This window comes from Musa acuminata, unplaced genomic scaffold (assembly GCF_036884655.1).
Source record: "Musa acuminata AAA Group cultivar baxijiao unplaced genomic scaffold, Cavendish_Baxijiao_AAA HiC_scaffold_1099, whole genome shotgun sequence".
Classification (NCBI taxonomy): domain Eukaryota; kingdom Viridiplantae; phylum Streptophyta; class Magnoliopsida; order Zingiberales; family Musaceae; genus Musa; species Musa acuminata.
The window spans coordinates 1-24,455 of record NW_027021312.1 but is presented as its reverse complement, the minus strand read 5'-3'; the positions used below and the strand labels follow the sequence as shown (position 1 = coordinate 24,455).

Sequence of the window (24,455 nt, the reverse complement as noted above, 5' to 3'; positions counted from 1 at the left end):
GATAAATAAAAAATAACGAGATAGGGTAGAAAGAAAGTGAAAAGCTATAGATTTTGCATAAGATGAGTGATGAAGAATGAAGAGCATATATGTAAGAGAGCTTTTGAGGTAAGCAACGTCGAAGATCATGATGATATGAATAATAGGAGCGAATAAACAATTAAGCTTGTTATGGAAGATCGAATCTCCTGAATGCGAGAAAACATCTGGGACTTGATAATGTCCACTAAAAAATGAGATGATAATGAACAAGACTATCACTATCGAAATAAAAAAGAAAAAAAAATAACAACCAAAAGAGATATTTAGGATGGGACCGTCCGAAAGCAAATGTTTTTTCAAAAAAAATTAAAAATCAAAAAAAATTATTTGAACATTTCAAAGTCATTGGCTATTTATAGTTTGAGGATCTCTCATTTAGAAAATAAGTAAAATTAAATTTTATTTTTTGATAAATTTATAATCTGGAAGCTCATAGAGGAAAGTTGATTTCTAAAATTATTTATGTAACACAAATAGATATAATTGCATTCGTTTACATACGTCCCATAGGTTTTTGAAAAGTCCTTATCGATAAAACGTAATTAGTAACATTTATTTCCACCCTCGTTGAATTATTTGTGTTGGGTACGAAGAACTCATAAATAACATCGCTGGTTTCTCTTATTTTCATTTTTATTTATTTTTTATGTTACATTTTTATTTATCATCTCGCGTCACTTATTAGGTAAGCATGAAAGATACCACCGCATTGCGAATGGCTCACTCATCGACAAACTAAAATCATTTAGGTTGGACAAATTCCAAGTGGCGATAGGATAAATATCTCTTAGTCTTCGGATGGGACACCCCACATTTACTGGAGCATCGCCCGTCCCTTACGCCCGTGAACTTAAAGCTTCTCAGGTCACATCGGCCATCTTCCACACCCAACGGGACTCTCTAATCCGAACGGGTCATTGCAATCCTACGTCTCACCTTTCCCTTCATGTCATCTCACACTCTGATGGACGGATGAGATGCAGGATGCAGACCCAGTGGCTGTTCGCATGCGAGGTGTGACCTTTGGCCAACCGGACGCCTCCTGTGTAATATATATACATGCCCTCCATCGTCTGCGATTTCTCCATAAAAGAAGTAGCCATTCACCAATCAAAGATGGCCAATCCCAGGAGAAGCACGCGTCTCTGGCTCACCAGCATTCTGCTCTTCGTGCTCACAACCACGGCGTCGGCCAAGGGGTGCACTGAGGTGGAGAGGGACGCCCTCCTCACCTTCAGAGCCCGCATCGTAGATCCGTCCCACCGCATGTCCTCGTGGCGTCGCCTAGTAGACTGCTGCAGATGGAACGGCGTGGTGTGCGACGACACCACAGGCCGCGTCGTGGAGCTCAACCTCCAGAATTCGGAGGACATGACTGTCGAGGCGAATCAGGCGGCTCTGCGGGGTGAGATCAGTCCGTCCTTGCTCTCTTTAACGCATTTGGATCGCTTGGATCTCAATCACAATGACTTCGGGGGGTCACCGATCCCCACCTTCCTGGGCTCTTTCCCCAAGCTCACGTATCTCAACCTCTCCTGGTCCAACTTCAGCGGAGCCATTCCGCCCCAGCTGGGCAACCTGTCCAGCCTCCGCTCGCTCGATCTCCATTCGTATGGCTTATCGAGCGATCGCCTGCACTGGCTCTCGCGTCTCTCTTCCTTGAGATACCTCGACATGAGCGGTGTGAACCTTTCCATGGCCTCCCACGATTGGCTTCACTCAGTGAACATGTTGTCCTCACTGGTGGAGCTACATTTACCATACTGTGGCCTCACCGACCTCCCCTCTTCTCTTTCCCATGTCAACCTCACGACGTTGACCATTCTCGATCTCTGTGGCAACCTCTTCAACTCTACCTTCCCCAACTGGCTTCTAGAACTCCGCAACCTGTCCTATCTTGTTCTTGGCGATTCAAAGTTGCATGGCGAGCTACCTGCTGGGATCGGGAGATTGACTCGTCTGACGCAGCTTGACCTCAGCGCTAATTCACTCTCTGGTCCTCTCCCCGCGGAGATTTGGAGTTCGAGGAGTCTAACAAGCATCGACCTCAGCTTTAATTCCTTCAGAGGTCCCATGCAAGTGGAAGCAGGGAATCGGACTAGTCTCTCACAGGTATATCTGATCAACTGCTCACTCACTGGCCGCATCCCTGCTGCGATTGGGAGTTTGACTCGTCTCAAGGAGCTGCACCTCAGTGGCAATCGACTCACTGGTCCCATACCTGCCGAGATTGGTAATTTGACTGCTCTAACAACGCTCGACTTGGGTCAGAATTCTCTCTATGGATCCGTACCACCTGAGATCGGCAAGCTTTCCAACCTAACCTCTCTTGATCTCTCCCTCAATTCCCTGAAAGGTACCATGTCCGAACTCCATCTCGCCAACCTTGCCAAGCTAGATGTCTTATACTTGTACAGGAACTCCTTGGACATCGCAATAGGCCATGACTGGATTCCACCTTTCCAACTCGAGACAATCGGTCTGGATTCCTGTAAGCTGGGCCCTTCGTTTCCCAGATGGCTGCGCTCACAGGAATCCATCGTGGATTTGAATTTGTCAACACGAGTATCGAGGACACTTTGCCTGACTGGTTCTGGAATTCTTCTTCCTCGTCCATTATGGTCATAAATCTGTCCCACAACAAGATTTCCGGTACTCTGCCGGCATCCTTGGAGAGTCTAACCAACTTGATGTTCCTAAATTTGAGCTCTAATCTGTTCCAAGGTCTCATCCCTGTTTCGCCACCACTCCTACAAGCACTGGATCTATCAAGCAACGCTCTCTCAGGACCGCTACCATCGACCTTTGCACCGGTGTCGGAATACTTGTTCTTCTCAAACAACCATATTAACGGGAGTATACCATCCTACGTCTGCACTTTGCAGCTGCTCTCTGCCCTCGATCTGTCGAACAATCAAATCTCAGGAGAAATACCTCGGTGTTGGCAAGAGGCAAATGAACTTTGGTTTATCAATCTGGCGAATAATAAGCTCGGTGGAAAGATTCCTAACTCCATCGGAAACTTGACCAAGCTCAGGTCCTTGCACCTGAATAACAACCGCCTCCATGGATATCTTCCACCATCGTTGCAAAGTTGTAGCCAGTTAGCTGTCATCGACCTCGGTCGCAACCATTTTTGGGGCAACATACCGGCATGGATCGGACAAAGCTTTCGATATCTGGAGGTACTGTCGCTACGCTCGAATATGTTGTCAGGCAACATTCCGCCACAGCTTGGTCAACTAAGTAATCTTCAGATCATTGACTTTGCCGATAACAAGCTATCAGGGATCATACCACGCTCATTTGGTAATTTCAGCGCCATAATTTCCATGTCAAAGTCGATGTCTTCCACTTTTACGACCGACATGGAGTTGTCTCCGTTCCGCGAAAGCATAACTCTATCTATAAAGTCTCCGTTCCGAGACAACATAACTCTATCTACAAAGGGACGAGAAGTAACCTTTTCGTCTATTCTATATCTTGTGAAGAGCATCGACCTTTCAAATAATTCTCTGACCGGAGCAATCCCCACGGAGATCGGGTACCTTTACGCACTTCAAACTTTAAATCTATCAAGAAATAGCATTGGAGGTATGATTCCGAGTACTATTGGCGGAATGAAATCACTGGAAACTCTTGACTTATCATTCAATGACTTGTCCGGATCCATTCCTCGAAGCTTTTCAGGCCTGAATTATCTGAGTGACTTGAATCTGTCTTATAACAATCTATCAGGAGCCATTCCATCGGGTTATCAACTTCAAACACTTGCAGCATCCAGTTACATCGGTAATGCGAATCTTTGTGGCCCTCCGGTTAGCAAGAGTTGCCTCGAGAAGACAAATATCAATGCGACATACGAGGAGGAGGAAGAAGGATTTCATGCCTTTTCATTTTACTTTGGCATCACACTCGGTTATTTGGTTGGACAGTGGTGCGTGTTTATCATCATGCTATTTAAGGAAGATTGGAGGATGTTTTATTTTCGAATGATTGATCGATTATATGACAAAGCGTGTGTGGCAATCAAGATAAAGATCAACGGATGGAGGATCAATAAAGGAGAGAGACGTACTCAAAAGTGAAGGTAACGTTATTGTATTATACATAATGTGTTTGAGTACTCAAAAGGGACGTACTCAAAAGTTAATGAATTCCCATTTGCTTCACTTCATTTATTTGAATTTTGTGTTCATACTTCTACATTAAAAATATATGTATATCACTTTGCTCCTATCTTCCATTAGAAGTTTTATGTCTTCGTTAACTTGCAGACTAAAATGTCGACTTGATGACGATGATGTTAGGCACTTCTCGCGATATTTGATAGCCCCCTTACAAGGCTGGTAGGCTGCAGGCTGTCTATGTGAAAACAGAGACAGGGAGTTCTTATTGAAATCAAACCATATGTCCGCATCCCGAGGCCTTTCAAGCGTTTCTGTGGTCTATCACTGTTTCCCCGTCAAGCATTGTATATGTGGGTTCAATCAATTTAATCTGTGACAATATCTACATCCCTTTTGTAATTGCTGCAGCCCAATTGTTCCTAAAATGAAGTACGAAGCGGGAGAAACTTCTTGTTGTAATAAAGAACCCTGTGACTCGCCATTTGCCTGTCAATTCCAAGAAAATAGGTGATAACTTGCATATTTGTTTCTTCTTTGATAGCAACTCCATGATAATTGTTTGTTTGATTTGGTCCCTTTCAACACGGATAATGTACACCTCATCCGATATCGATGTTGCATTTAGTGTAGGTGGCAACATCAATTTTCTTTCGAGGGAAAACATATGTGTCGTTTCGGTGCATTTGAGTGCTTTTGAGGCTGTGGGACAAGTCATATTCCTTGCGTGTGAAAGAGTTAAGATGCGTCGATGATGAAATAAGATACCGAGTGAGAACTCCTGAGGAGAAACGAAGATGTAAATGAAAACTCTGAAAAAGAAAAGATCAGGAAAATACCCTCTTTACTTTCTCGACGTGGAAGAAAAACATGCAAGAAGCTTATGAGAAAACCTAAGAAAGATGAACTATATTAAAGTTGGGAAATCGATAATTCGACACGAGGTGGTATTGCGGACGACAACCCCTAGTATTATCGATTGACGGTGGTGTTAGGCCAGATGTTGCGTGAAGTTGAAGAACATCTGTTTCAAGTTTGAAATCCAGTACCAATCTCTTTCTTTGTTTAAATGGCGGGGTGGAAGCCAAGTTTGACTAAGGTACACTATCATGCAATGCAGGACCAGAAGGAGTCAAATACCACATAAGTCAAGTCTTTATTTATCTCTATCGCCACCAGCGCATCAATCTCCGCGTTTCACTGGAGTCTGGGATGGGAGGGCCATCACGCCCACACAGCGACTCTATATATGGACTTGTCCTCCACGGCCTGCCATCTCTCAGTACACTATGCATTCACCAAATAGCATGGCCTCTTGCAGCAGAAGCACACACCCTGTGCCACGGCACAACTCTTTCGGGCTTTGGCTTACGAGCATTCTTTTGTTCACGGCGGCAACAACGCCGACGACGAAGGGGTGCGTAGAGGGCGAGAGGGACGCCCTCCTCGACTTCAAAACCGGCATCGTCAAGGATCCTTCCAGCCGTTTGTCATCATGGCAAGGCCGAGTAGACTGCTGCAGATGGAGCGGGGTGGTTTGTGACAACAGAACCGGCCATGTCGTGGAGCTCAACCTCCAGAATTCCAACCCTTATAACTATGAGACGTCTATCGGAGGTGAGATCAGACCATCCTTGCTCCTTCTAACTCATTTGGAGCGCCTCAACCTCAGCTACAATGACTTCGGTGGGATCCAAATCCCGAAATTTTTGGGTTCCCTTACCGAGTTGACGTATCTCGACCTCTCCTCGTCCAACTTCAGCGGAGCCATTCCTCCCCAGCTGGGCAACCTGTCCAGGCTCCGCTATCTCGACCTAAATTCACTATATGACTTAACGATCGATGGCCTGCACTGGCTCTCGCGTCTCACTTCCTTGAGATACCTCGACATGAGCTTAATGAAACTTTCCATGTCCTCCCACAATTGGCTTCAAGCGGTGAACATGTTGTCCTCACTAGAGGAGCTACATTTACAAGACTGTGGCCTCACCAATCTCCACTCTTCTCTTTCCCATGTCAACCTCACGACACTGGCCACTCTCGATCTCCATCGCAACCTCTTCAACTCCACCTTCCCCAACTGGCTATGGAAACTCCACAACCTCTCTTATCTTGATCTCAGTTCTTCTATGCTTCATGGTGCCATATCTGCTGGGATTGGAAAATTGACTGGTCTAAGAGAACTTCATCTTAGTGATAATTCACTTTCAGGTCCCGTGCCCACTGAGATTGGAATTTGTAATAGTCTAAAACTTATCGATCTGCGTGATAATTCACTCTTTGGACCCATACCTGCTGGGATTGGGAATTTGACTGGTCTAAGAAAGCTTTATCTTGATCATAATTCACTCTTCGGAGTCATACCTGCTGGGATTGGGAATTTGACTAGTCTAGGAGTGCTTTATCTTAACGATAATTCACTTTCAGGTCCCATACCTGTTGAGATTGGGAATTTGACTGGTCTAGGAGAGCTTTATCTTAACGTAAATTCACTTTCAGGTCCCGTACCCATTGAGATCGGCAAGCTTTCCAACCTCACTATTCTTTCTCTGTCTAGTAATTCCCTGGAGGGTACCATGTCTGAACTCCATTTCGCTAACTTAACCAAACTAAGTGAGCTTGATCTATTCGAAAACTCCCTAGTCATCTCAATAGACCACAATTGGGTTCCTCCTTTTCAACTCCGATCCATTAAACTGAGTTCTTGTAAGTTGGGTCCTGCGTTTCCAAGATGGCTCCGTTCACAAAACTCCATTAAATATTTGGATATGTCGAACACAAGCATCGAGGACGTCTTGCCTGATTGGTTTTGGAATAACTCTGCTTCTTTTATAAATCTCTCCCAAAATCAAATTAACGGCACTTTGCCAACTTCCTTGGTTTTGCTATCTTACTTGCGTTATTTGAATCTGGCTTGTAATTCTTTATCAGGATCATTGCCATCAATCTTTCCCACACTAGAATTGAGAATCTTGGATCTCTCACGTAACCATATTAACGGGAGCATACCGTCCTTTATCTGCAACTGTCATCGACTTGATATTCTCGATCTATCGAGCAACCAAATATCAGGTGAAATCCCTTCGTGTTGGCAGGAGACAAACTACTTTTCCTCCATTAATCTGGCAAATAATAAGCTTTCGGGAGAAATTCCCAGCTCTATTGAAAATTTGATTTGGCTTGAGTCTTTCCACTTAAACAATAATAAACTACATGGGCTTCTTCCATCATCATTGAAAAAATGCAGTGCACTAGTTTTTCTTGATCTTGGCAATAATAAATTCTCGGGTAGCATACCTACATGGATTGCACAAAATTTTCTAGACCTAGAGGTACTCCGACTACGCTCAAATATGTTTTCCGGTAACATTCCTGCAGAGCTTGGGCAACTTGCTTATCTACATGTTATCGACCTTGCTAATAATAAATTATCAGGGCCAATTCCACACTCCTTTGGCAATTTAAATGCTACAACTCGTTCGAGACCGCATTTGACTCGTCGAGACAAACGAGTATTTTATAGTCCCCTTGTAAAGGACCGCCCTGCTTTGTTGCCTTTTGACAAGTATGATGATAGCATCGCTCTAACTATAAAGGGAAGATATTATAATTTTTCAATCATTCTTTACCTTGTCAACATTATAGATCTTTCAAATAATAATTTCACAGGAGAAATCCCCATAGAAATTGGGTCTCTTTCAATGCTCCAAACTTTAAATCTATCAAGAAACAATTTTGTCGGCCAAATTCCAGCGGCAATTGGTGCCATGAAATCATTGGAAACTCTGGATCTGTCATTCAATAAGTTATCCGGAGTCATTCCTCAAAGCTTTTCTGCGCTGAATTCTCTGAACCACTTGAATCTGTCTTACAACAATCTATCGGGAGCGATTCCATCGGGGAATCAACTTCGGACGCTGGAGGATGCATCCATTTATATCGGAAATGTCCATCTCTGTGGACCTCCGGTGACCAAGAGTTGCTCCGACGATCCCAACGTCGATTCGACGGAGGAGGAGTACGAACAAGGATCTCATGTGCTGTCATTTTACTTTGGTACCGGGCTCGGATATTTGGTCGGCTTATGGAGTGTGTTCGTGATCATGCTGTTCAAGAAAGATTGGAGGCTCTTCTATTTTGCAACGGTGGACAAGATGTACGACAAAGCGTATGTGGCAATCAAGATAAGAATGCGAAATTGGCATGACGCAGCTGGTCGAATGTGATGCAAGTTTCTTTCGTGTTATAAGTGTGATCCACTTCATCTGTCAAAAAGGATCTCGTTTTGAAGATTATGAAATGTTAATCTCAAACTCTGTTTCTGTTCCCATGTAGGAGGCATCGAGAACAACTCGTCTGGTTTGGGAATCCTTCTTCTTCTATCATTGACCGCACAGATCTCTCTCGCATAAACAGGCACCATCGGAGACGACAAAACTGCACTGATTTAACATTGTTATCAGTTATCGCTACGAGTGGTTCCTTAGCCGAAGTCTGATATAAAGATCACCATTCTTTACAGATTCTTTTCATTGTCGTCGGTGATCACATGGTGTTCTTGACATTTCGCATCGTTGATCGTTGGGCGCTGTGATGAGCCATTGTTTTTAGGGTGTATGATCGCTGTCTGTTGTACGACGACGTCCTTGGCGATCCATTGCATGGTTCCTTTGGCATTTTGCAGTGACGATCTCACGGTTTGGATGTGGCTTCTCTCCTTTGCCATCACGAAATCAAGATTTACTCCACGTTTCGGAAATCCATCTTCCGAAGCACCAAGTCGCATCGACGATTCGTATCGAGGTTTACTCCACAGACTGCAGGCAGAGTGAGCAGCCCAACCTACCATTGCGGTGCTTGCGAGAAAGGTAGCCGCTACGGTAGGGATCTCACCCGAGTCGTAGAAAAGGGTTCCCATCGAGGCTGAGGCGATGGGTAAAGACAGAGAATGGGCTTATTTCGATGCCTTTATATAGTCTAAAATTACATATGAATTCACATCTCTTCCATCTAATTTTTAATTATCTTTTTTACGAATTATTGAAGCAGCAAAGTAATAGCCTGGAAGATTGTGTGCAATGAACGACAGGTCTAACAAGGCTTTGGAGCAGAGCCAGTGTGGAATCCAATATGAGGCCGTTAAATGGCCACGTACAGTATCTTAGTTCGCAAATATCTTTCAAGACCATCGGTCTTTCTACTTTGCGACATGATAGATAGCAGATAAGATTTTGAGGAAATCTCCTATAGGTGAGGGATATTTGAGTACAACGAAGCTTCTTCAATAATTTTTTTTGTCTTCTATTTTTTCTAAAATTGAGAAATTCTCCTAGTTATTTATTCTAGACCCTCTACTCTTACTTATAAATAAACATGACATTTAAAGACTAAACAAGAAGAAAAAAAATTATAGTTGAGGGATCAAAGTCACTCTCAACTCTTCTCTCTAACCTTGATATCGAGGAGATCAGGTTAATTCTTTTATATAATCTCTTATTTGAGAGATTGTCGTTCCTCAAATTAATGAGAACTCTTGCATGATGTTGATGTCGCTACTGATAAACTTGTAGAACAATCACAATTGATAGCTTTGAGAAGATCTAGAAGAAAAAGGAAATATACAATTACTGATGATTATGTAGTATATATACAAGAATTAGATTATGATATAGAAATAAAAAGAGACCCCTTTTTATTTTCACAAGCCATAAAAAATAACGACTATGAAAAATAGTATGATGCAAAGCAAGAAGAGTTAAAATCAATGGTCTAAAATAATGTTTAGGAATTTATTGAATTACTCAATAATTATAAAAGAGTTGGTTGTAAATGGATCTTTAAGATAAAACATGACTCAACGGGTAATATTAAATGATATAAAGTCAGACTTGTGGCTAAAGATTTTTTTCAGAAAAAAGACATCGACTACTATAATGAGACTTTTTCTCTAGTTTCTAAAAAGGACTCGTTGAGAATCGTAATGGCATTAGTAGCTTATTATGATCTTGAGTTACATCAGATGGATGTAAAAATAATATTTCTGAATAGGGATTTAGTTAAGAAAATCTATATGAAATAACCTAAATGATTCATCGAAAAGGAAAAAGAAAGTTGGGCTTATAAACTTAATAAATCTATTTATTGCCTTAAATAAACTTCTAGACAATAGTATATAAAGTTTCATAATACTATTACTTCCTTCGAATTTAATAAAAACACTGTTGATCAGTGTATATACTAGGAACGAGTTGGTACTAAGATTGGTTGGGGGGGGGGGGGGGTTGAATTAATGCAACAATAAAATTACGTCGGTTTGAAAATATTCGTTCGATTAAAATCGATTCTTCGGAAGATAACTTAAGAGTGTACGGAAGAGTATAGCATTAAGTAAGGATGTTTGAAGTAAGGTAAATTGCACAAAAGAAAAGCAAACCAGAATTTTATAGTGGTTTGGTCGTGTGACCTACATCCACTCTATCGATTCCTCTTCCGTCGAGGCCACCGGCATCCACTATCGATCTTCTTTCAATGGAGGAAGATTAACTACCTTTTTACACCCCTCTTCTCCATTTTACAGGTTTAGGAGACAACCTTTATAAGCACTCACTCCTCTCTTAAAATGAATTCTAGACTTACAGTAGAGGAGGAAATTTCTCAAAAGATTATAATAGCATTTTCTCACTTTTAAATTCTCTGTGCTTGTGTATGTTAACCAAGGATGAAAGAGGTATTTATAGGCCTCAAGTTGATTCAAACTTGGAGCCTAAAAAGATCTTATCCCGGGTTTCCTAGGTACGGGAGGTACCATAGCCTGTGCTGGGTGGTACCACTGCTTGACAGTCTCTCGGAGACTTTGTCTGGACGATACCACCACCCAGACTGGCGGTACCACCGCCTGACACAGTCTCTGACACAGTCTCAGAGACTGTGTCACGACGATGCTACCTCTTAGGTCATTGTTTGGGCCTTTTATTGGGCCCAACATAGTTCTTACATGGGCCCAACTAGCCCCTAATTGGGTTGGTCAAATTTTAATCTCAATTATATGCTAACTATGAATTCTAAGGCATACACTAAGCTAAATAAGCCTGATAAGTCAAGGTTTCTTCCAGCGAGCTTCTGACGATCTTCCGGCGAACTTTTGATGATCTCTCGGTAAAGTTCTAGCGAACTCCCGGCGAGCTCCTGGACTTCATGATGATCTTCTTGGGTAGTTTCGACGAGCTTCTTTGGCAAGCTCCTAGACTTCTCGGTTGGTTCCGGTAGGACGAACATTTAGACTTCCGACGAACTCTCGAACTCCCAACAAAATCGCATTCTTGACTCCGGGACTTCATTTTGCTTTATGTCTTGCTATCGTAGTTAATCCTGCACACATAAAAACACACTTTGATCTAGACAATTATTACTAAGCATGAATCATGTCGTTCGACATGTCATTAGTCTATTGATGCTTCATCCGATTCTTCGGTGCATCCTCCTCTCTTGCAGGGCCATTGCCCAATCGACCAGTTGACCTCCGCAACTCTGATATCCTTATCGTAATATTCGCTCTTCTTGGCTCGATGCCCGAAACCATGGCCCGAAGCCTTCTATCAATATGTCGACCGATCATTCGGCTCGACGTTCAATCTTCTGACATGTTCCATCAGCCCAACATGATTCTTCATACTTTAATTGTCTCTCCCTAATCGAAGCATCCTGCGTCACTCAAAACGTAGATCAAATCATAAACACATATTAATTGGTTTCATCATCAAAATATGAGAATCAACATATATTTTACTTGCCAGTAGTGATCTTGGTTTATTGCACGAAACCAAGATATTTCTCAATAAGAACTTTAAAATGGTTGATATGAATGAGACAGCATATATTATTGACATTGAGATATTCGAGAATAGATCTCAAGGATTATTAAGATTGACTCAGAAAGCATATATTAATCGTATCTTGAAGAGATTTAATATGAGCTAATGATATATCTATTACTAGAGGTAAAAAATTTAGTCAAAACCAATGCCCGAAAAATGACTTAGAAAAGAATCAAATAAAAAATATTTGTTATGGGTGTTCAATTGAAAGTCTATTATATTGTACAAGATCATATATTAGTTTTGTAGTTACAATGCTAAGAAGATACCAAAGCAACCCAGGAATTGAACATTGGAAAGCTGCAATGAAAGTAATGGATATCTATAGAGGACGAAAGATTATATGCTCACATATAGGAGATCAGATCAGCTTGAAGTAATAGAATATTCATATGCTGATTTTGTAAATTGCCTCGATAGTAGGAAGTTCACTTTAGGATTTGTATTCAGGTTAGCTGGTGGGGTAATTTCTAAGAAAAGTGTAAAGTAATCGCTTATTGTATCATCAACAATGAAAGTTGAATTTGTGGTATGCTTTGAGGGCACAAATCAAGTTTTATAGCTGTGAAATTTTATCTTAGGACTTGGTGTGGTTAACTCGATTACCAGGCCATTGAAGATATTTTGTGATAATACCACAGTAATTTTTTCCTATAAGAATGACAAGTACTATAGTGGTTCTAAGCATATCGAAATAAAGTACTTGATAGTTAGAGAAAAAATTGACAACCTGAGCACCACTATGATGATTTCTGATCTATTAATAAAAATTTTATAATATAAAATATTTAAAGAATATATTCTTAGAACGAGGCTTGTGAGCAAGTCATAAAAGATATGGTGATGCATGTTTAGATGGATGCTATTATTGATATTTTTCTTGCTTAATTAAAGTTATTTATTTTTGATATCATATTTATATTTATATTTATGTATATTATAGTTGAATGTAAAAACATAATTGTCTTGATAAGACAAATTATATGGTCATTATGAACTATATTAGGAAAGACTAACGATGTTGTGATATATAGAAAGGAGTATGACATTGATGAAATACAACCGTTATAACTCGCATTGATAGTTGAACTTAATATAGTATTATTATATATTAGACTTATTGGTTTATTTTAAAATTAATGGCCATGTATAAAATATTTTTCAAAATTCTTTGGAATCCAATTAGGTAAAATTATTTTTAAATAAGTTTTATTTTATTTATTTTGATTTAAATATCTTTTTTATATCTTATCAATTAATGGGTGAAGTGGGAGAATATTAAATTTTGTGGTCATTTATAATTGGATAAGATATATATAATATAACTAATTGGATTCTATTACAATATATTCGCGAGTATATTAGAATAGGATTCCTTAGGAGATATGAGGAACTATCTTAATTACTTATTCTAGACCGTCTGTTCTTACTTATAAATGGACATGACCTATAAGAACTAAACAAGAGGAATATAGATTATAGTTGATGGATTAAAGTCTCTCTTTCAACGCTTCTCCTTAACCATCAATCTAAATGATTATGTGAAATGACATCAAAAGGTACACATCATAAAATTAGATCTAATTATTTAATTTTAATCTTGACATAAAAAAATATTTCTATATTTAATATAACATATTATAAATTTTATACTTACATAAAGTTACGGTTAGGTTGACGATGAATTAAAGGTTGTGATGAGGTTAATATGTACAAGTATCTCTACTTCATGTTTTGAAGGTTATGTATGTGACGTACAATCTCAAGCTTTTTTTTTTTTTTTTTTTTCGTTCGTTCATTAGATGCTTGGAAATATTACAAATATTATACGACCAATCTTGGTTTTTCTATGATTGGCTGCAGTAATGGTATGTTGATTAGATGGTCGTATGATGATTTCAAGTAGGGATGGATCCAAGGAATGGTTTGGTCTCTCACATATAGATGATAAATGCTGGAACAAGCAAACGATTGAATGAAATCATACAATTATTTATTTTTCATATATTTTATAACTATTCATATATTTTATATGTTCAATATAAAATACAATTATATTATAATTTATTTTTGAAAAATTATTAATGAATGCGTAATTCGATCAGTCATTAGATCCAGTGACTCCAGATTTCACATGTATATTATACTAGATTTAATATTGTTTTTTCTTTTATCAATAACTATATAAACTTCTCCAGTAATCATTAACAAAAACAAGCACGCTTACGTACAAAAAAACTGACGGAGTCACCCACATCTCGAAGGTAGCTCAGTGCATGTCATCCGTCCATTTGGGTGTTAGCCAGGATGATCTCTCGGGAACAAAAGCATAGGGGAATCAACTTGGGATCCATCCATTTGCGTTGTAAATCTATATCTTTATTGGTGATTAGGTAATAAGAATTGCATAATCAAGTTAAATTTAAATAAGTACGAAATCATTAATTTTGAAGGGAATAAAAACAAGTGCAATTTTGTAGAAAACGAAAGAGATAAAAAGAAAAGAAAAATTGCAGCCATTTCTTTCGCTCCTGTGGGGACAAATCCCCACAAAATTCATCACAGAAATGGTGGGAAATCCTCATCATCTTCACCACTTGTGTGTCAAACGAATCAATTTGTTGCGTGCCTTTGGGTTCCCAACAAAGACTTCCACACGTGTGAAAGCGAAGCGTGCGTTCCGCTACAAACATCGTTGAGTCTCCCTCTTTCGGAAGGACGCTACATGTAAAGCGATGGGTTACCGTGTTATCTTGGGTGAGGAATCGTTTGCGGTGGGTCGGAGTCTTCATCCACGTTGTCTTCCGTGATGACGTTTGACATGTGGTGGCGTCATTCCGACCCCTGGAATATGGTATTCATCGCCTCCATACATTTTATCTTGGCTAAGAAGATGATGCGTTCCGATGTGCGGACATCAGAATCAAACCGTGTGGAATGAGGGAGGCATGAATTAGTTTCCACACTATCGCATTCGGGCCGAATGAGACGTTCTACGCAATCCAACAAGTCCGATTAAATGGCCGTATCTTTCAAGTTTAAAATCCAGTACCAATCTCTTTCGTTGTTGGGACCCAGGCGAGGTAGAAACCAAGTTTGAGTAAGCTACACGGTGCACGCACTGCAGGTCCAGCAGGAGTCGAATCCCACTGAAGTCAAGTCTTTTTATCTGCCTATCGCTACCAGCGCATCAATCTTCACGTTTCACAGGAGTCTATGATGGGTTGGGGATGGGAGGGCCATCACGCCCGCACACCACCCACTCTATATATACATGTCCTCCACCGCCTACCATCTCTCAGTACACTATGCACTCACCAAATAGCATCATGGCCTCTTGCACCAGAACCACACACCCTGTGCCTCGGCACTACTCTTTCGGGCTTTGGATTACGAGCATTCTTTTGTTCACGGCGGCAACAACGCCGACGACGAAGGGGTGCGTAGAGGGCGAGAGGGACGCCCTCCTCGACTTCAAAACCGGCATCGTCAAGGATCCTTCCAGCCGTTTGTCATCATGGCGAGGCCGAGTAGACTGCTGCAGATGGAGCGGGGTGGTCTGTGACGACACAACCGGCCATGTCGTGGAGCTTAACCTCAATCCAGACTATCTAAACAATGAGACGTCTATCGGAGGTGAGATCAGACCATCCTTGCTCCTGCTAACTCATTTGGAGCGTCTCAACCTCAGCCACAATGACTTGTCGACCGATGGCCTGCACTGGCTCTCGCGTCTCACTTCCTTGAGATACCTCGACATGAGCTTTGTGAACCTTTCCATGGCCTCCCACGATTGGCTTCAAGCAGTGAACATGTTGTCCTCACTAGAGGAGCTACATTTACATGACTGTGGCCTCACCGACATCCCCTCTTCTCTTTCCCATGTCAACCTCACAGCACTGGCCACTCTGGACATCAGTGACAACCTCTTCAACTCCACCATCCCCAAATGGCTATGGAAACTCCACAGACTCTCTTATCTTGATCTCAGTTTTTCTATGTTTCATGGTGCCATACCCGCTGGGATTGGAAATTTGGCCGATCTAAGAGAACTTCATCTTAGTGATAATTCACTTTCAGGTCCCGTACCCACTGAGATTGGAAATTTGAATAGTCTAGAACTTATCAATCTCACGAATAATTTACTCTCTGGATCGTTACCTACTGAGATCGGCAAGCTTTCCAACCTCAATATTCTTTCTCTCTCTAGTAATTCCCTAGAGGGCACCGTGTCTGAACTCCATTTCGCTCGCTTAACCAAACTAAGTGAGCTCGATCTATCTGAAAACTCCCTAGTCATCTCAGTAGACTATAATTGGGTTCCTCCTTTTCAACTCCGATCCATTCAACTGAAGTCTTGTAAGTTGGGGCCTGCATTTCCAAGATGGCTCCGTTCACAAAACTCCATTGAGGATTTGGGTATGTCGAACACAAGCATCGAGGACGTCTTGCCTGATTGGTTTTGGAATAATTCTGCTTCATCTATAAATCTCTCCCAAAATCAGATTAATGGTACTTTGCCAACTTCCTTGGAGGATATGACAAACCTGGCCATTCTGAAACTAAGTATGAATTTGCTTGAAGGCCCTATTCCTCGTTTGCCACCTTACTTGCGTTATTTGTATATGTATAATAATTGCTTTTCGGGATCGTTGTCATCAATCTCTCTCCCACTAGAATTGGAACTGTTGGATCTCTCACATAACCATATCAGTGGGAACATACCATCATTTATCTGCAACTTGACACAACTTCGTATCCTCGATCTATCGAGCAACCAAATATCAGGTGAAATCCCTTGGTGTTGGCAAGAGACAAACTTCCTTTTCTACATTAATCTAGCAGATAATAAGCTCTCGGGAGAAATTCCTAGCTCTATTGAAAAGTTGACTCAGCTTCGGTCTTTGCACTTAAACAATAATAGTCTACATGGGCATCTTCCGTTGTCATTGAAACATTGCAGTGGACTAGTTTTTCTTGATCTTGGCGATAATAAATTCTCAGGTAGCATACCTACGTGGATTGCACAAAACTTTCAAAAACTAGAGGTACTCCGGCTATGCTCAAATATGTTTTTTGGTAATATTCCTATAGAGCTTGGACAACTTCATCATCTACATATTATCGACCTTGCTAATAATAATTTATCAGGTCCAATTCCACGCTCCTTTGGTAATTTAAATGCAACAAAAACTTATAGGCAACGAAAATTGACTAGTCTAGACCAACATATAGTTTATAGACCATTGGCAGCCGATCGCCCTGCTTTGTCGCGTTATTCTTTGTCGCGTTATGCTTTGTCGTATTTTGATGGCACTTATGATGATAGCATCACTTTAACTATAAAGGGAAAAAGTATCATCTTTTCGATCATTGTTTACCTTGTCAATATTATAGACTTTTCAAATAATAATTTGACCGGAGAAATCCCATTAGAAATTGGGTCTCTTTCGGCACTCCAAACTTTAAATCTATCAAGAAATAATCTTATCGGTCAAATACCAGCGACAATTGGTGGCATGAAATTATTGGAAACTCTGGACCTGTCATTTAATAAGTTATCCGGAGGTATTCCTCAAAGCTTGTCAGACCTGTATTCTCTGAATCACTTGAATTTGTCTTACAACAATCTATCAGGAGTTATTCCTTCGGGAAATCAACTACAAACACTCAATGACTCATCCATTTATATTGGCAATGTATATCTATGTGGAGCTCCCCTCAACAAGAGTTGCTACGATCTTAAAAGTACCAATGTGATAAAAGAAGACAACAAAGACGGATCCTTTATGCCATCATATTATCTGAGTATCATACTCGGATATTTGGTTGGATTATGGAGCGTGTTTATCATCATGTTGTTCAAGAAAAATTGGAGGGTTTTCTATTTTCAGATGTTTGATAAAATGTATGATAAAGCTTATGTTGTCATCAAAATAAGAATTAATAGATTAACAAGTGATTGAGAGTGAGGACGCCATAAAAAGTCAATGTAATAGGAGTATCTTGTGTGTTGTATCCATAATAAGTTTGAATCTTGCAAGATGACATCGTGTTAGAGATCATGTAATGGTTACTTTTCAAACTCTCTCTCTCTCTTTTCTTTTTGGTTTCATCTTTGTAAATATTGTGTGTATTATGACGATGGAAACATAATTGTTGAATGTAATAATATTATTGTGAAGAATGCATTGAATTATTATAAAACAATATTTTTATAATATTATGTTATATATTTTGTATTTTTAATATATTACAGTATATTATATTATTTTTAAACTAATATTAAATCTCGATCCACCGATTCAATCATTAATCCGATGACCTGAGACTTGGCCAACACCTATGCTGAAGATAACGCCATAAGAATCCCACGGTATTATGCGCTTAATGTAAACAGTCATGCTTTCACGTCATGTGCTTATGGAAAAGGAAGACTGACCGAGTCAACGTTGGGGCATTTCCGTAGCAGTCTCACACGTCTCGTCCATCAAAAAGTAGGAGATGAAGAAAGGATGGAGAAGTCACTTCGAGTCCGTTCGCAGCAGCCGTGGAAGCTTCTTCGAAGGCACGCGGTGGGGGACTCGAACCGCTTGGCGACCGGAGTCAACTTTGACAAGGATCGGTGAGTCTATATGGCATTCCACGATTGGGAGGACCATTGTGGACTCTCGTCCTCCCCTGCAGGATTCCTTGCACACGCTATGCCCGTTCTTTAGAGTTAGGAAGAGACTCGACTGCTGAAGCCATTTTAGCCTTCGGAGCTTTTTTGACCTCAACTCCGTGTGCGTCCTTCTTGGCAGCTGCGCTTCCATGATCATTAGATTAGGAGTCCCAAGTTGGACGAAAGGACGAAAAAGATTAGCACTCACGTTATAATATGTATCCTTTGTCACTACTTCGATCACATGGGATGCCGGGTGGAGACGAAGGGACCTATCATTTCACAAGAGGATCCATTGGCAATCGCGGAGAGCAATGGTTCAACCTACCACATTCTATATATTATATTCATATATACATGTTCTCCACTGTGCCGCCTGCAACCAACTGGTCATTCGTTCACCGAAGAGCATGGGCGACACGAGAAGCCCATCCCATTCGTCGCTGAGCTGCTCTTGCCTAATGAGCGTTCTGTTCTTGACGCTTGTGACGACGACGAGGGGGTGCATGGAGGCGGAGAGGGACGCCCTCCTCGCCTTCAAAGCCGGCATCCTCGACCCATCCCGCCGCTTGTCCTCGTGGCGTCGCCCAGTGGACTGCTGCAGATGGAGCGGCGTGGTGTGCGACAACACCACGGGCCACGTCGTGCAGCTCAACCTCCAGAATGCGGAGGCTTACTACGACAATTCGACGGTGTTGGGGGGTGAGATCGGTCCATCTTTGCTTTCTCTAACTCATTTGCGCCGCTTGAATCTCACTCAGAACGACTTCGGCGGCGCCCGAATCCCCAAGTTCTTGGGTTCTTTTGGGAGACTCAGATATCTGGATCTCTCTTATTCCAATTTCGGCGGAGCCATTCCTCCCCAGCTGGGTAACCTGTCAACCCTCCGCTATCTGAGGCTGTCCTCGTACAACTTAAGGATCGACGCGGGGGACGACCTACAGTGGCTCTCGCGTCTATCTTCTCTAACATTCCTCCAAATGAACTTTGTGAACCTCAGCACGGCCTCTCCCGATTGGCTACGAGCCGTGAACCAGCTGCCCTCCCTGCAACAACTCTATCTGTCAGGCTGTGGTCTCACTGCCCTCCCCGACTCTCTTTCCCGCGTCAACCTCACGGCTCTCACCACCCTCGATCTCCGTGGCAACTTCTTCAACTCCACCTTTCCCAGCTGGCTTTTTGAACTCCGTAGCCTCTCCTATCTCGCGATCAGCAATTCTGAATTGTATGGCACCGTACCTGCCGGGTTTGGGAACTTGACTCGTCTCGCGCAGCTCGACCTTAGCGGCAACTCGCTTTCCGGTTCCATACCTGTCGATCTCTGGAGTTTGGCCAGTCTAACCACACTTGATCTCAGCCACAATTCATTTACGAGTCCCCTTCTACCTCAAATCGGGAACACGACAAGTCTGTCGCAGCTAAACCTCGTTCAGTGCTTCCTCGTTGGTTCCATCCCTGCCGAGATTGGGCGCTTGACCAGTCTTACGGAATTACGCTTAAGCGGCAATTCACTTTCTGGTCGAATCCCTGCCGAGATTGGGAATCTGTCCAGCGTAACGCAGCTCGACTTGGGTCATAATTCACTCTCCGGACTGATACCGGTTGAGATCGGCAAGCTTTCCGACCTTTCCACCCTTGATCTCTCCGATAACTCCCTGGAGGGCACCATGTCCGAACTCCATTTCGTGAACCTAACCGAGTTGGTCGCCCTGTACGCTTACGCCAACCCTTTGACCATCCGATTCGACCACGACTGGGTGCCCCCTTTTCAACTTCAATCCATCAAAGTTGATACCTGTGACTTGGGTCCCGCGTTTCCCAGGTGGCTCCGTTCTCAGGAATTCCTCACTGATATTGATCTGTCCAACACAAGCATCGAAGACACACTGCCTGATTGGTTTTGGAATTCTTCTTCTTCCACCATTATGGACATAAATCTGTCCCACAATAAGATCGGTGGAGTTTTGCCGGCATCCTTGGAGAGTATGGCCACCTTGATGCTCTTGAATTTGAGCTCCAATCTCTTTCGAGGTCGCATTCCTGTTTTGCCACCAAACCTACAAGCGCTGGACTTGTCCAGCAATTCTTTGTCGGGATCGCTACCCTCGACCATCTCATCACAGTTGGGCTACCTGTTCCTCTCCCACAACTATCTTCATGGAAGCATACCGTCGTCCTACGTCTGCGACCTGCAGCAACTTTATGCCCTTGATCTATCCAACAATCAAATATCAGGAGAAATCCCGCGTTGTCGGCCGGAGGGATCACAACTTTTGTTTGTCAATCTGGCGAACAACAAGCTACGAGGAAAGATTCCTGACTCCATCGGAAACTTGGGCAACCTTCAGTTCCTGCACTTAAACAACAACAGCCTCTTCGGACGTATTCCTTCGTCGCTGAAAAATTGCAGTCGGCTGGCTGTCATTGATCTCGGCAACAACAAATTCTCGGGAAGTATTCCAGCGTGGATCGGACAAAGTTTACGGAATCTGCAAGTACTCCTACTGCGCTCAAATATGTTTTCGGGCCATATTCCTCTGCAACTTGGACGATCTAGTAATCTTCAAATCATCGATCTCTCCAACAACAGACTATCGGGATCGGTACCGCACTCTTTCGGCAACTTCAGCGCGATGATCTCCGCGTCGAAGTCGATGGCTTCTACGGTTTCGAACATTATGAATTTTGTGTTATCCTCTTTCGTGGCAAGCGAGAGTATATCTCTGGTTACCAAGGGCGATGAGTTCAGCTTCTCCACCATTCTCCGATTTGTGAAGAGCATAGATCTTTCGAACAATGATCTGAGCGGAGTGATTCCTCCGGAAATCGGTTCTCTTTTTGCGCTTCAAACATTGAATTTGTCGAGAAATAGTTTTGAAGGCATGATTCCGAAAACAATGGGCGATATGAAGTCATTGGAAACTCTGGACCTATCATTCAATAAGTTATCCGGAGTCATTCCTGAAAGCTTTTCGGCGCTGAATTCTCTGAACCACTTGAATCTGTCTTACAACAATCTATCGGGAGCGATTCCATCGGGGAATCAACTTCAGACGCTGGAGGATGCATCCATTTATATCGGAAATGTCCATCTCTGTGGTCCTCCGGTGACCAAGAGTTGCTCCGACGATCCCAACGTCGATTCGACAGAAGAGGAGTACAAACAAGGATCTCATGTGCTGTCATTTTACTTTGGTACCGGGCTCGGATATTTGGTCGGCTTATGGAGTGTGTTCGTCGTCATGCTGTTCAAGAAAGATTGGAGGCTCTTCTATTTTGCAACGGTGGACAAGATGTACGACAAAGCGTATGTGGCAGTCAGGATAAGAATGCGAAATTGACATGACGCAGCAATCAAAGGAAGGCCGGTCGAATGTGATGCAAGTTTCTTTTTTGTTATAAGCCTGATTTACTCCACATTTCGGAAATCTATCTCTTTCGAGGCCATCAGTCATCATTGCTTTCTTCCAGATCGACATGAAAAAGGAGTGAAGGGAAGACTTCCCCGGGGAGGGTGGATTCATCTTACTAAACTGCACGACCGTTGGACTAATTCCACGCGCTTCCCTTCCAGCCTGATGGCGACGACGCTCGTTTTTGTTTGGACGGTTCCATGGAAATATAGTAGAATTAATCTCTGAATCCGTCAGATTGTGCTCTCACCATTATAATGTCCTCCTCCTCTGCTGTGGTGCCCGTGTTCTCCATGCTGCTGCAGCCTACATAGTCTTCGCTTCACGAAAGGTTTCGATAGTCATGCACTTGTTGTTCTGCATTCGTATCTGGCAAAAACAAACGTTTGATATAGAAGTTCAACTACTCTATGGGTCTTCCAGCATTATATGTAAAAGAAGTTGTTTTCCGACATTGATGCATTAACTATAAATTAGTCCTGTGCACACACACACACACACACACATACATATATATATATATATATATATATATATATATATATATATATATATATATATATATATATATATATAAGAAATTAAATTCAACCTCAATAATTTTTCAGGCCCAGGAAAAATCAAAGGTGATTTTTCTAAAAATATCTCTCTCTTTATTTTTATTTTTGCAATGATACCCTCATTTTTAGAATATTTATTTATTTTTAATATCCTAAATGTTCCTCAGTTATATGTGTCTCTTTTCATATGGGATGTGGCGTTCAAGGTTATCGTCACGTCCTCCTTTGGATGAGTATTATCGATTAATTTTGAGTTGTTTCGCTTTCACAAAGATTTAATCTTTGATAATAAATCTATTCTTGTTTTTGTCATGACATAATGATTGATAAACTGCATACGAATATAATTTAGGGATTGATTTGATGGACAAAGAAGAAAATGAGGCTGAAATGATGATGAGTCAAAGCAATAAATGTCGAAGGTGAGGGAGGAAAAAGAGATGATCATAATAAATAAAATAATAATAATGAAATGAAAGACTATAAATTTGGAGTAGGATGAGTAACGGAGAACGAAGAACATATTTGTAAGAGAGCTTTGAAAGTAGACAAAGTTGAAAATTATGATGAATGATAAGAGCGAAGACATAAATTATGATGAAAGAGAGAAAACTCAAAGGAGGAAATGATAACAATAACAAATGCCAAAAAGAAAGAAAAAAAAGATTTTAACAATCAAAAGAGACATTGAAGATGGGAAACATGTAGAAAGAAAGGTTTTTTGAGAAAAAAAATTCAAAATCAAATAAAATTTATTTGGAAATTTCAAGTCTATAATGTGGCCATTTATTTTTTAAGATCTATAATTTAGAAAATTAGTAAAATTAAATTTTATTTTTTTTTGACAAATTTCTGATAGGATGAAAGGGAAGCTCATCGAGGAAAATTGATTTCTGAAATTATTTATGTAATACAAATATATATAACTGCATCCATTTACATACATCCTATAGGTTTTTGAAATGTCCTTATCGATAAAACGTAATTAAGTAACATTTATTTCCATCCTTATTGAATTATTTGTGTTGGGCACCAAGAACTCATAAATAACATCGTTGATTCTTCTTATTTTCATTTTTATTTGTGTTTTATTTATTTATTTTTTTATGTTATATTTTTATTTATCATCTCGCGTCACTTATTAGGAGGTAAGCATGATAGATACCACCACGTTGCGAATGACACACTCATCGACAAACTAAAATCATTTAGGTTGGACTAATTCCAAGTGGCGATAGGATAATATCTCTTAGTCTTCGGATGGGACACCCCACATTTACTGGAGCATCACCGGTCCGCTACGCCGGTGAAGTTAAAGCTTCTCACGTCACATCGGCCATCTTCCACACCCAACGGGACTCTCTAATCCGAATATTTGGTCGGCTTATGGAGTGTGTTCGTGATCATGCTGTTCAAGAAAGATTGGAGGCTCTTCTATTTTGCAACGGTGGACAAAATGTACGACAAAGCGTATGTGGCAGTCAAGATAAGAATGCGAAATTGACATGACGCAGCAATCAAAGGAAGGCCGGTTGAATGTGATGCAAGTTTCTTCTGTGTTATAAGCCTGATTTACTCCACATTTCGGGAATCTATCTCTTTCGAGGCCATCAGTCATTGGTTTCTTCCAGATCGACATGAAAAAGGAGTGAAGGGAAGACTTCCCCGGGGAGGGTGGATTCATCTTGCTAAACTGCGCTACCGTTGGACTCTTTCCACGCGCTTTCCTTGGAGCCTGATGGCGACGGCACTCGTTTTCGTTTGGAAGGTTCCGT

General features: G+C 41.3%; 4 protein-coding genes across 4 annotated transcripts; all 4 read left to right on the top strand.

Annotated features, from left to right (window-relative positions):
* Positions 1-1,122: 1,122 nt before the first annotated feature.
* Positions 1,123-4,567, top strand: LOC135666424 (receptor-like protein EIX1). The gene is made up of 2 exons (XM_065177988.1): positions 1,123-4,132; positions 4,320-4,567. Exon 1 carries the CDS (start codon positions 1,159-1,161, stop codon positions 2,668-2,670), a length of 1,512 nt encoding a protein of 503 aa, XP_065034060.1. The 5' UTR covers positions 1,123-1,158; the 3' UTR covers positions 2,671-4,132; positions 4,320-4,567.
* A 909-nt stretch (positions 4,568-5,476) lies between these two features.
* On the top strand, positions 5,477-8,395 carry LOC135666426 (receptor-like protein EIX2). Its single transcript, XM_065177990.1, has 2 exons — positions 5,477-6,740; positions 7,839-8,395. Exons 1-2 carry the CDS (start codon positions 5,477-5,479, stop codon positions 8,393-8,395), a joined length of 1,821 nt encoding a protein of 606 aa, XP_065034062.1.
* A 6,853-nt stretch (positions 8,396-15,248) lies between these two features.
* LOC108953169 (receptor-like protein EIX2) lies at positions 15,249-18,108 on the top strand. The gene has a single exon (XM_018827788.2). The coding sequence runs from the start codon at positions 15,274-15,276 to the stop codon at positions 18,007-18,009; it is 2,736 nt and encodes a 911-aa protein (XP_018683333.2). The 5' UTR covers positions 15,249-15,273; the 3' UTR covers positions 18,010-18,108.
* A 1,105-nt stretch (positions 18,109-19,213) lies between these two features.
* Positions 19,214-22,048, top strand: LOC135666423 (receptor-like protein EIX2). The gene has a single exon (XM_065177986.1). The coding sequence runs from the start codon at positions 19,214-19,216 to the stop codon at positions 22,046-22,048; it is 2,835 nt and encodes a 944-aa protein (XP_065034058.1).
* Positions 22,049-24,455: the final 2,407 nt, after the last annotated feature.

What these genes read in the sequence shown, in the direction of transcription:
- LOC108953169 (XM_018827788.2), top strand. Translation starts at nt 15,274, where the DNA reads ATGGGAGGGCCATCACGCCCGCACACCACCCACTCTATATATACATGT.
- LOC135666426 (XM_065177990.1), top strand. Translation starts at nt 5,477, where the DNA reads ATGGCCTCTTGCAGCAGAAGCACACACCCTGTGCCACGGCACAACTCT. An exon ending in GTCTAGTAATTCCCTGGAGG is followed by an intron (nt 6,741 to 7,838) that starts GTACCATGTCTG and finishes ATAATTTCACAG; the next exon opens with GAGAAATCCCCATAGAAATT.
- LOC135666424 (XM_065177988.1), top strand. Translation starts at nt 1,159, where the DNA reads ATGGCCAATCCCAGGAGAAGCACGCGTCTCTGGCTCACCAGCATTCTG.
- LOC135666423 (XM_065177986.1), top strand. Translation starts at nt 19,214, where the DNA reads ATGGAGGCGGAGAGGGACGCCCTCCTCGCCTTCAAAGCCGGCATCCTC.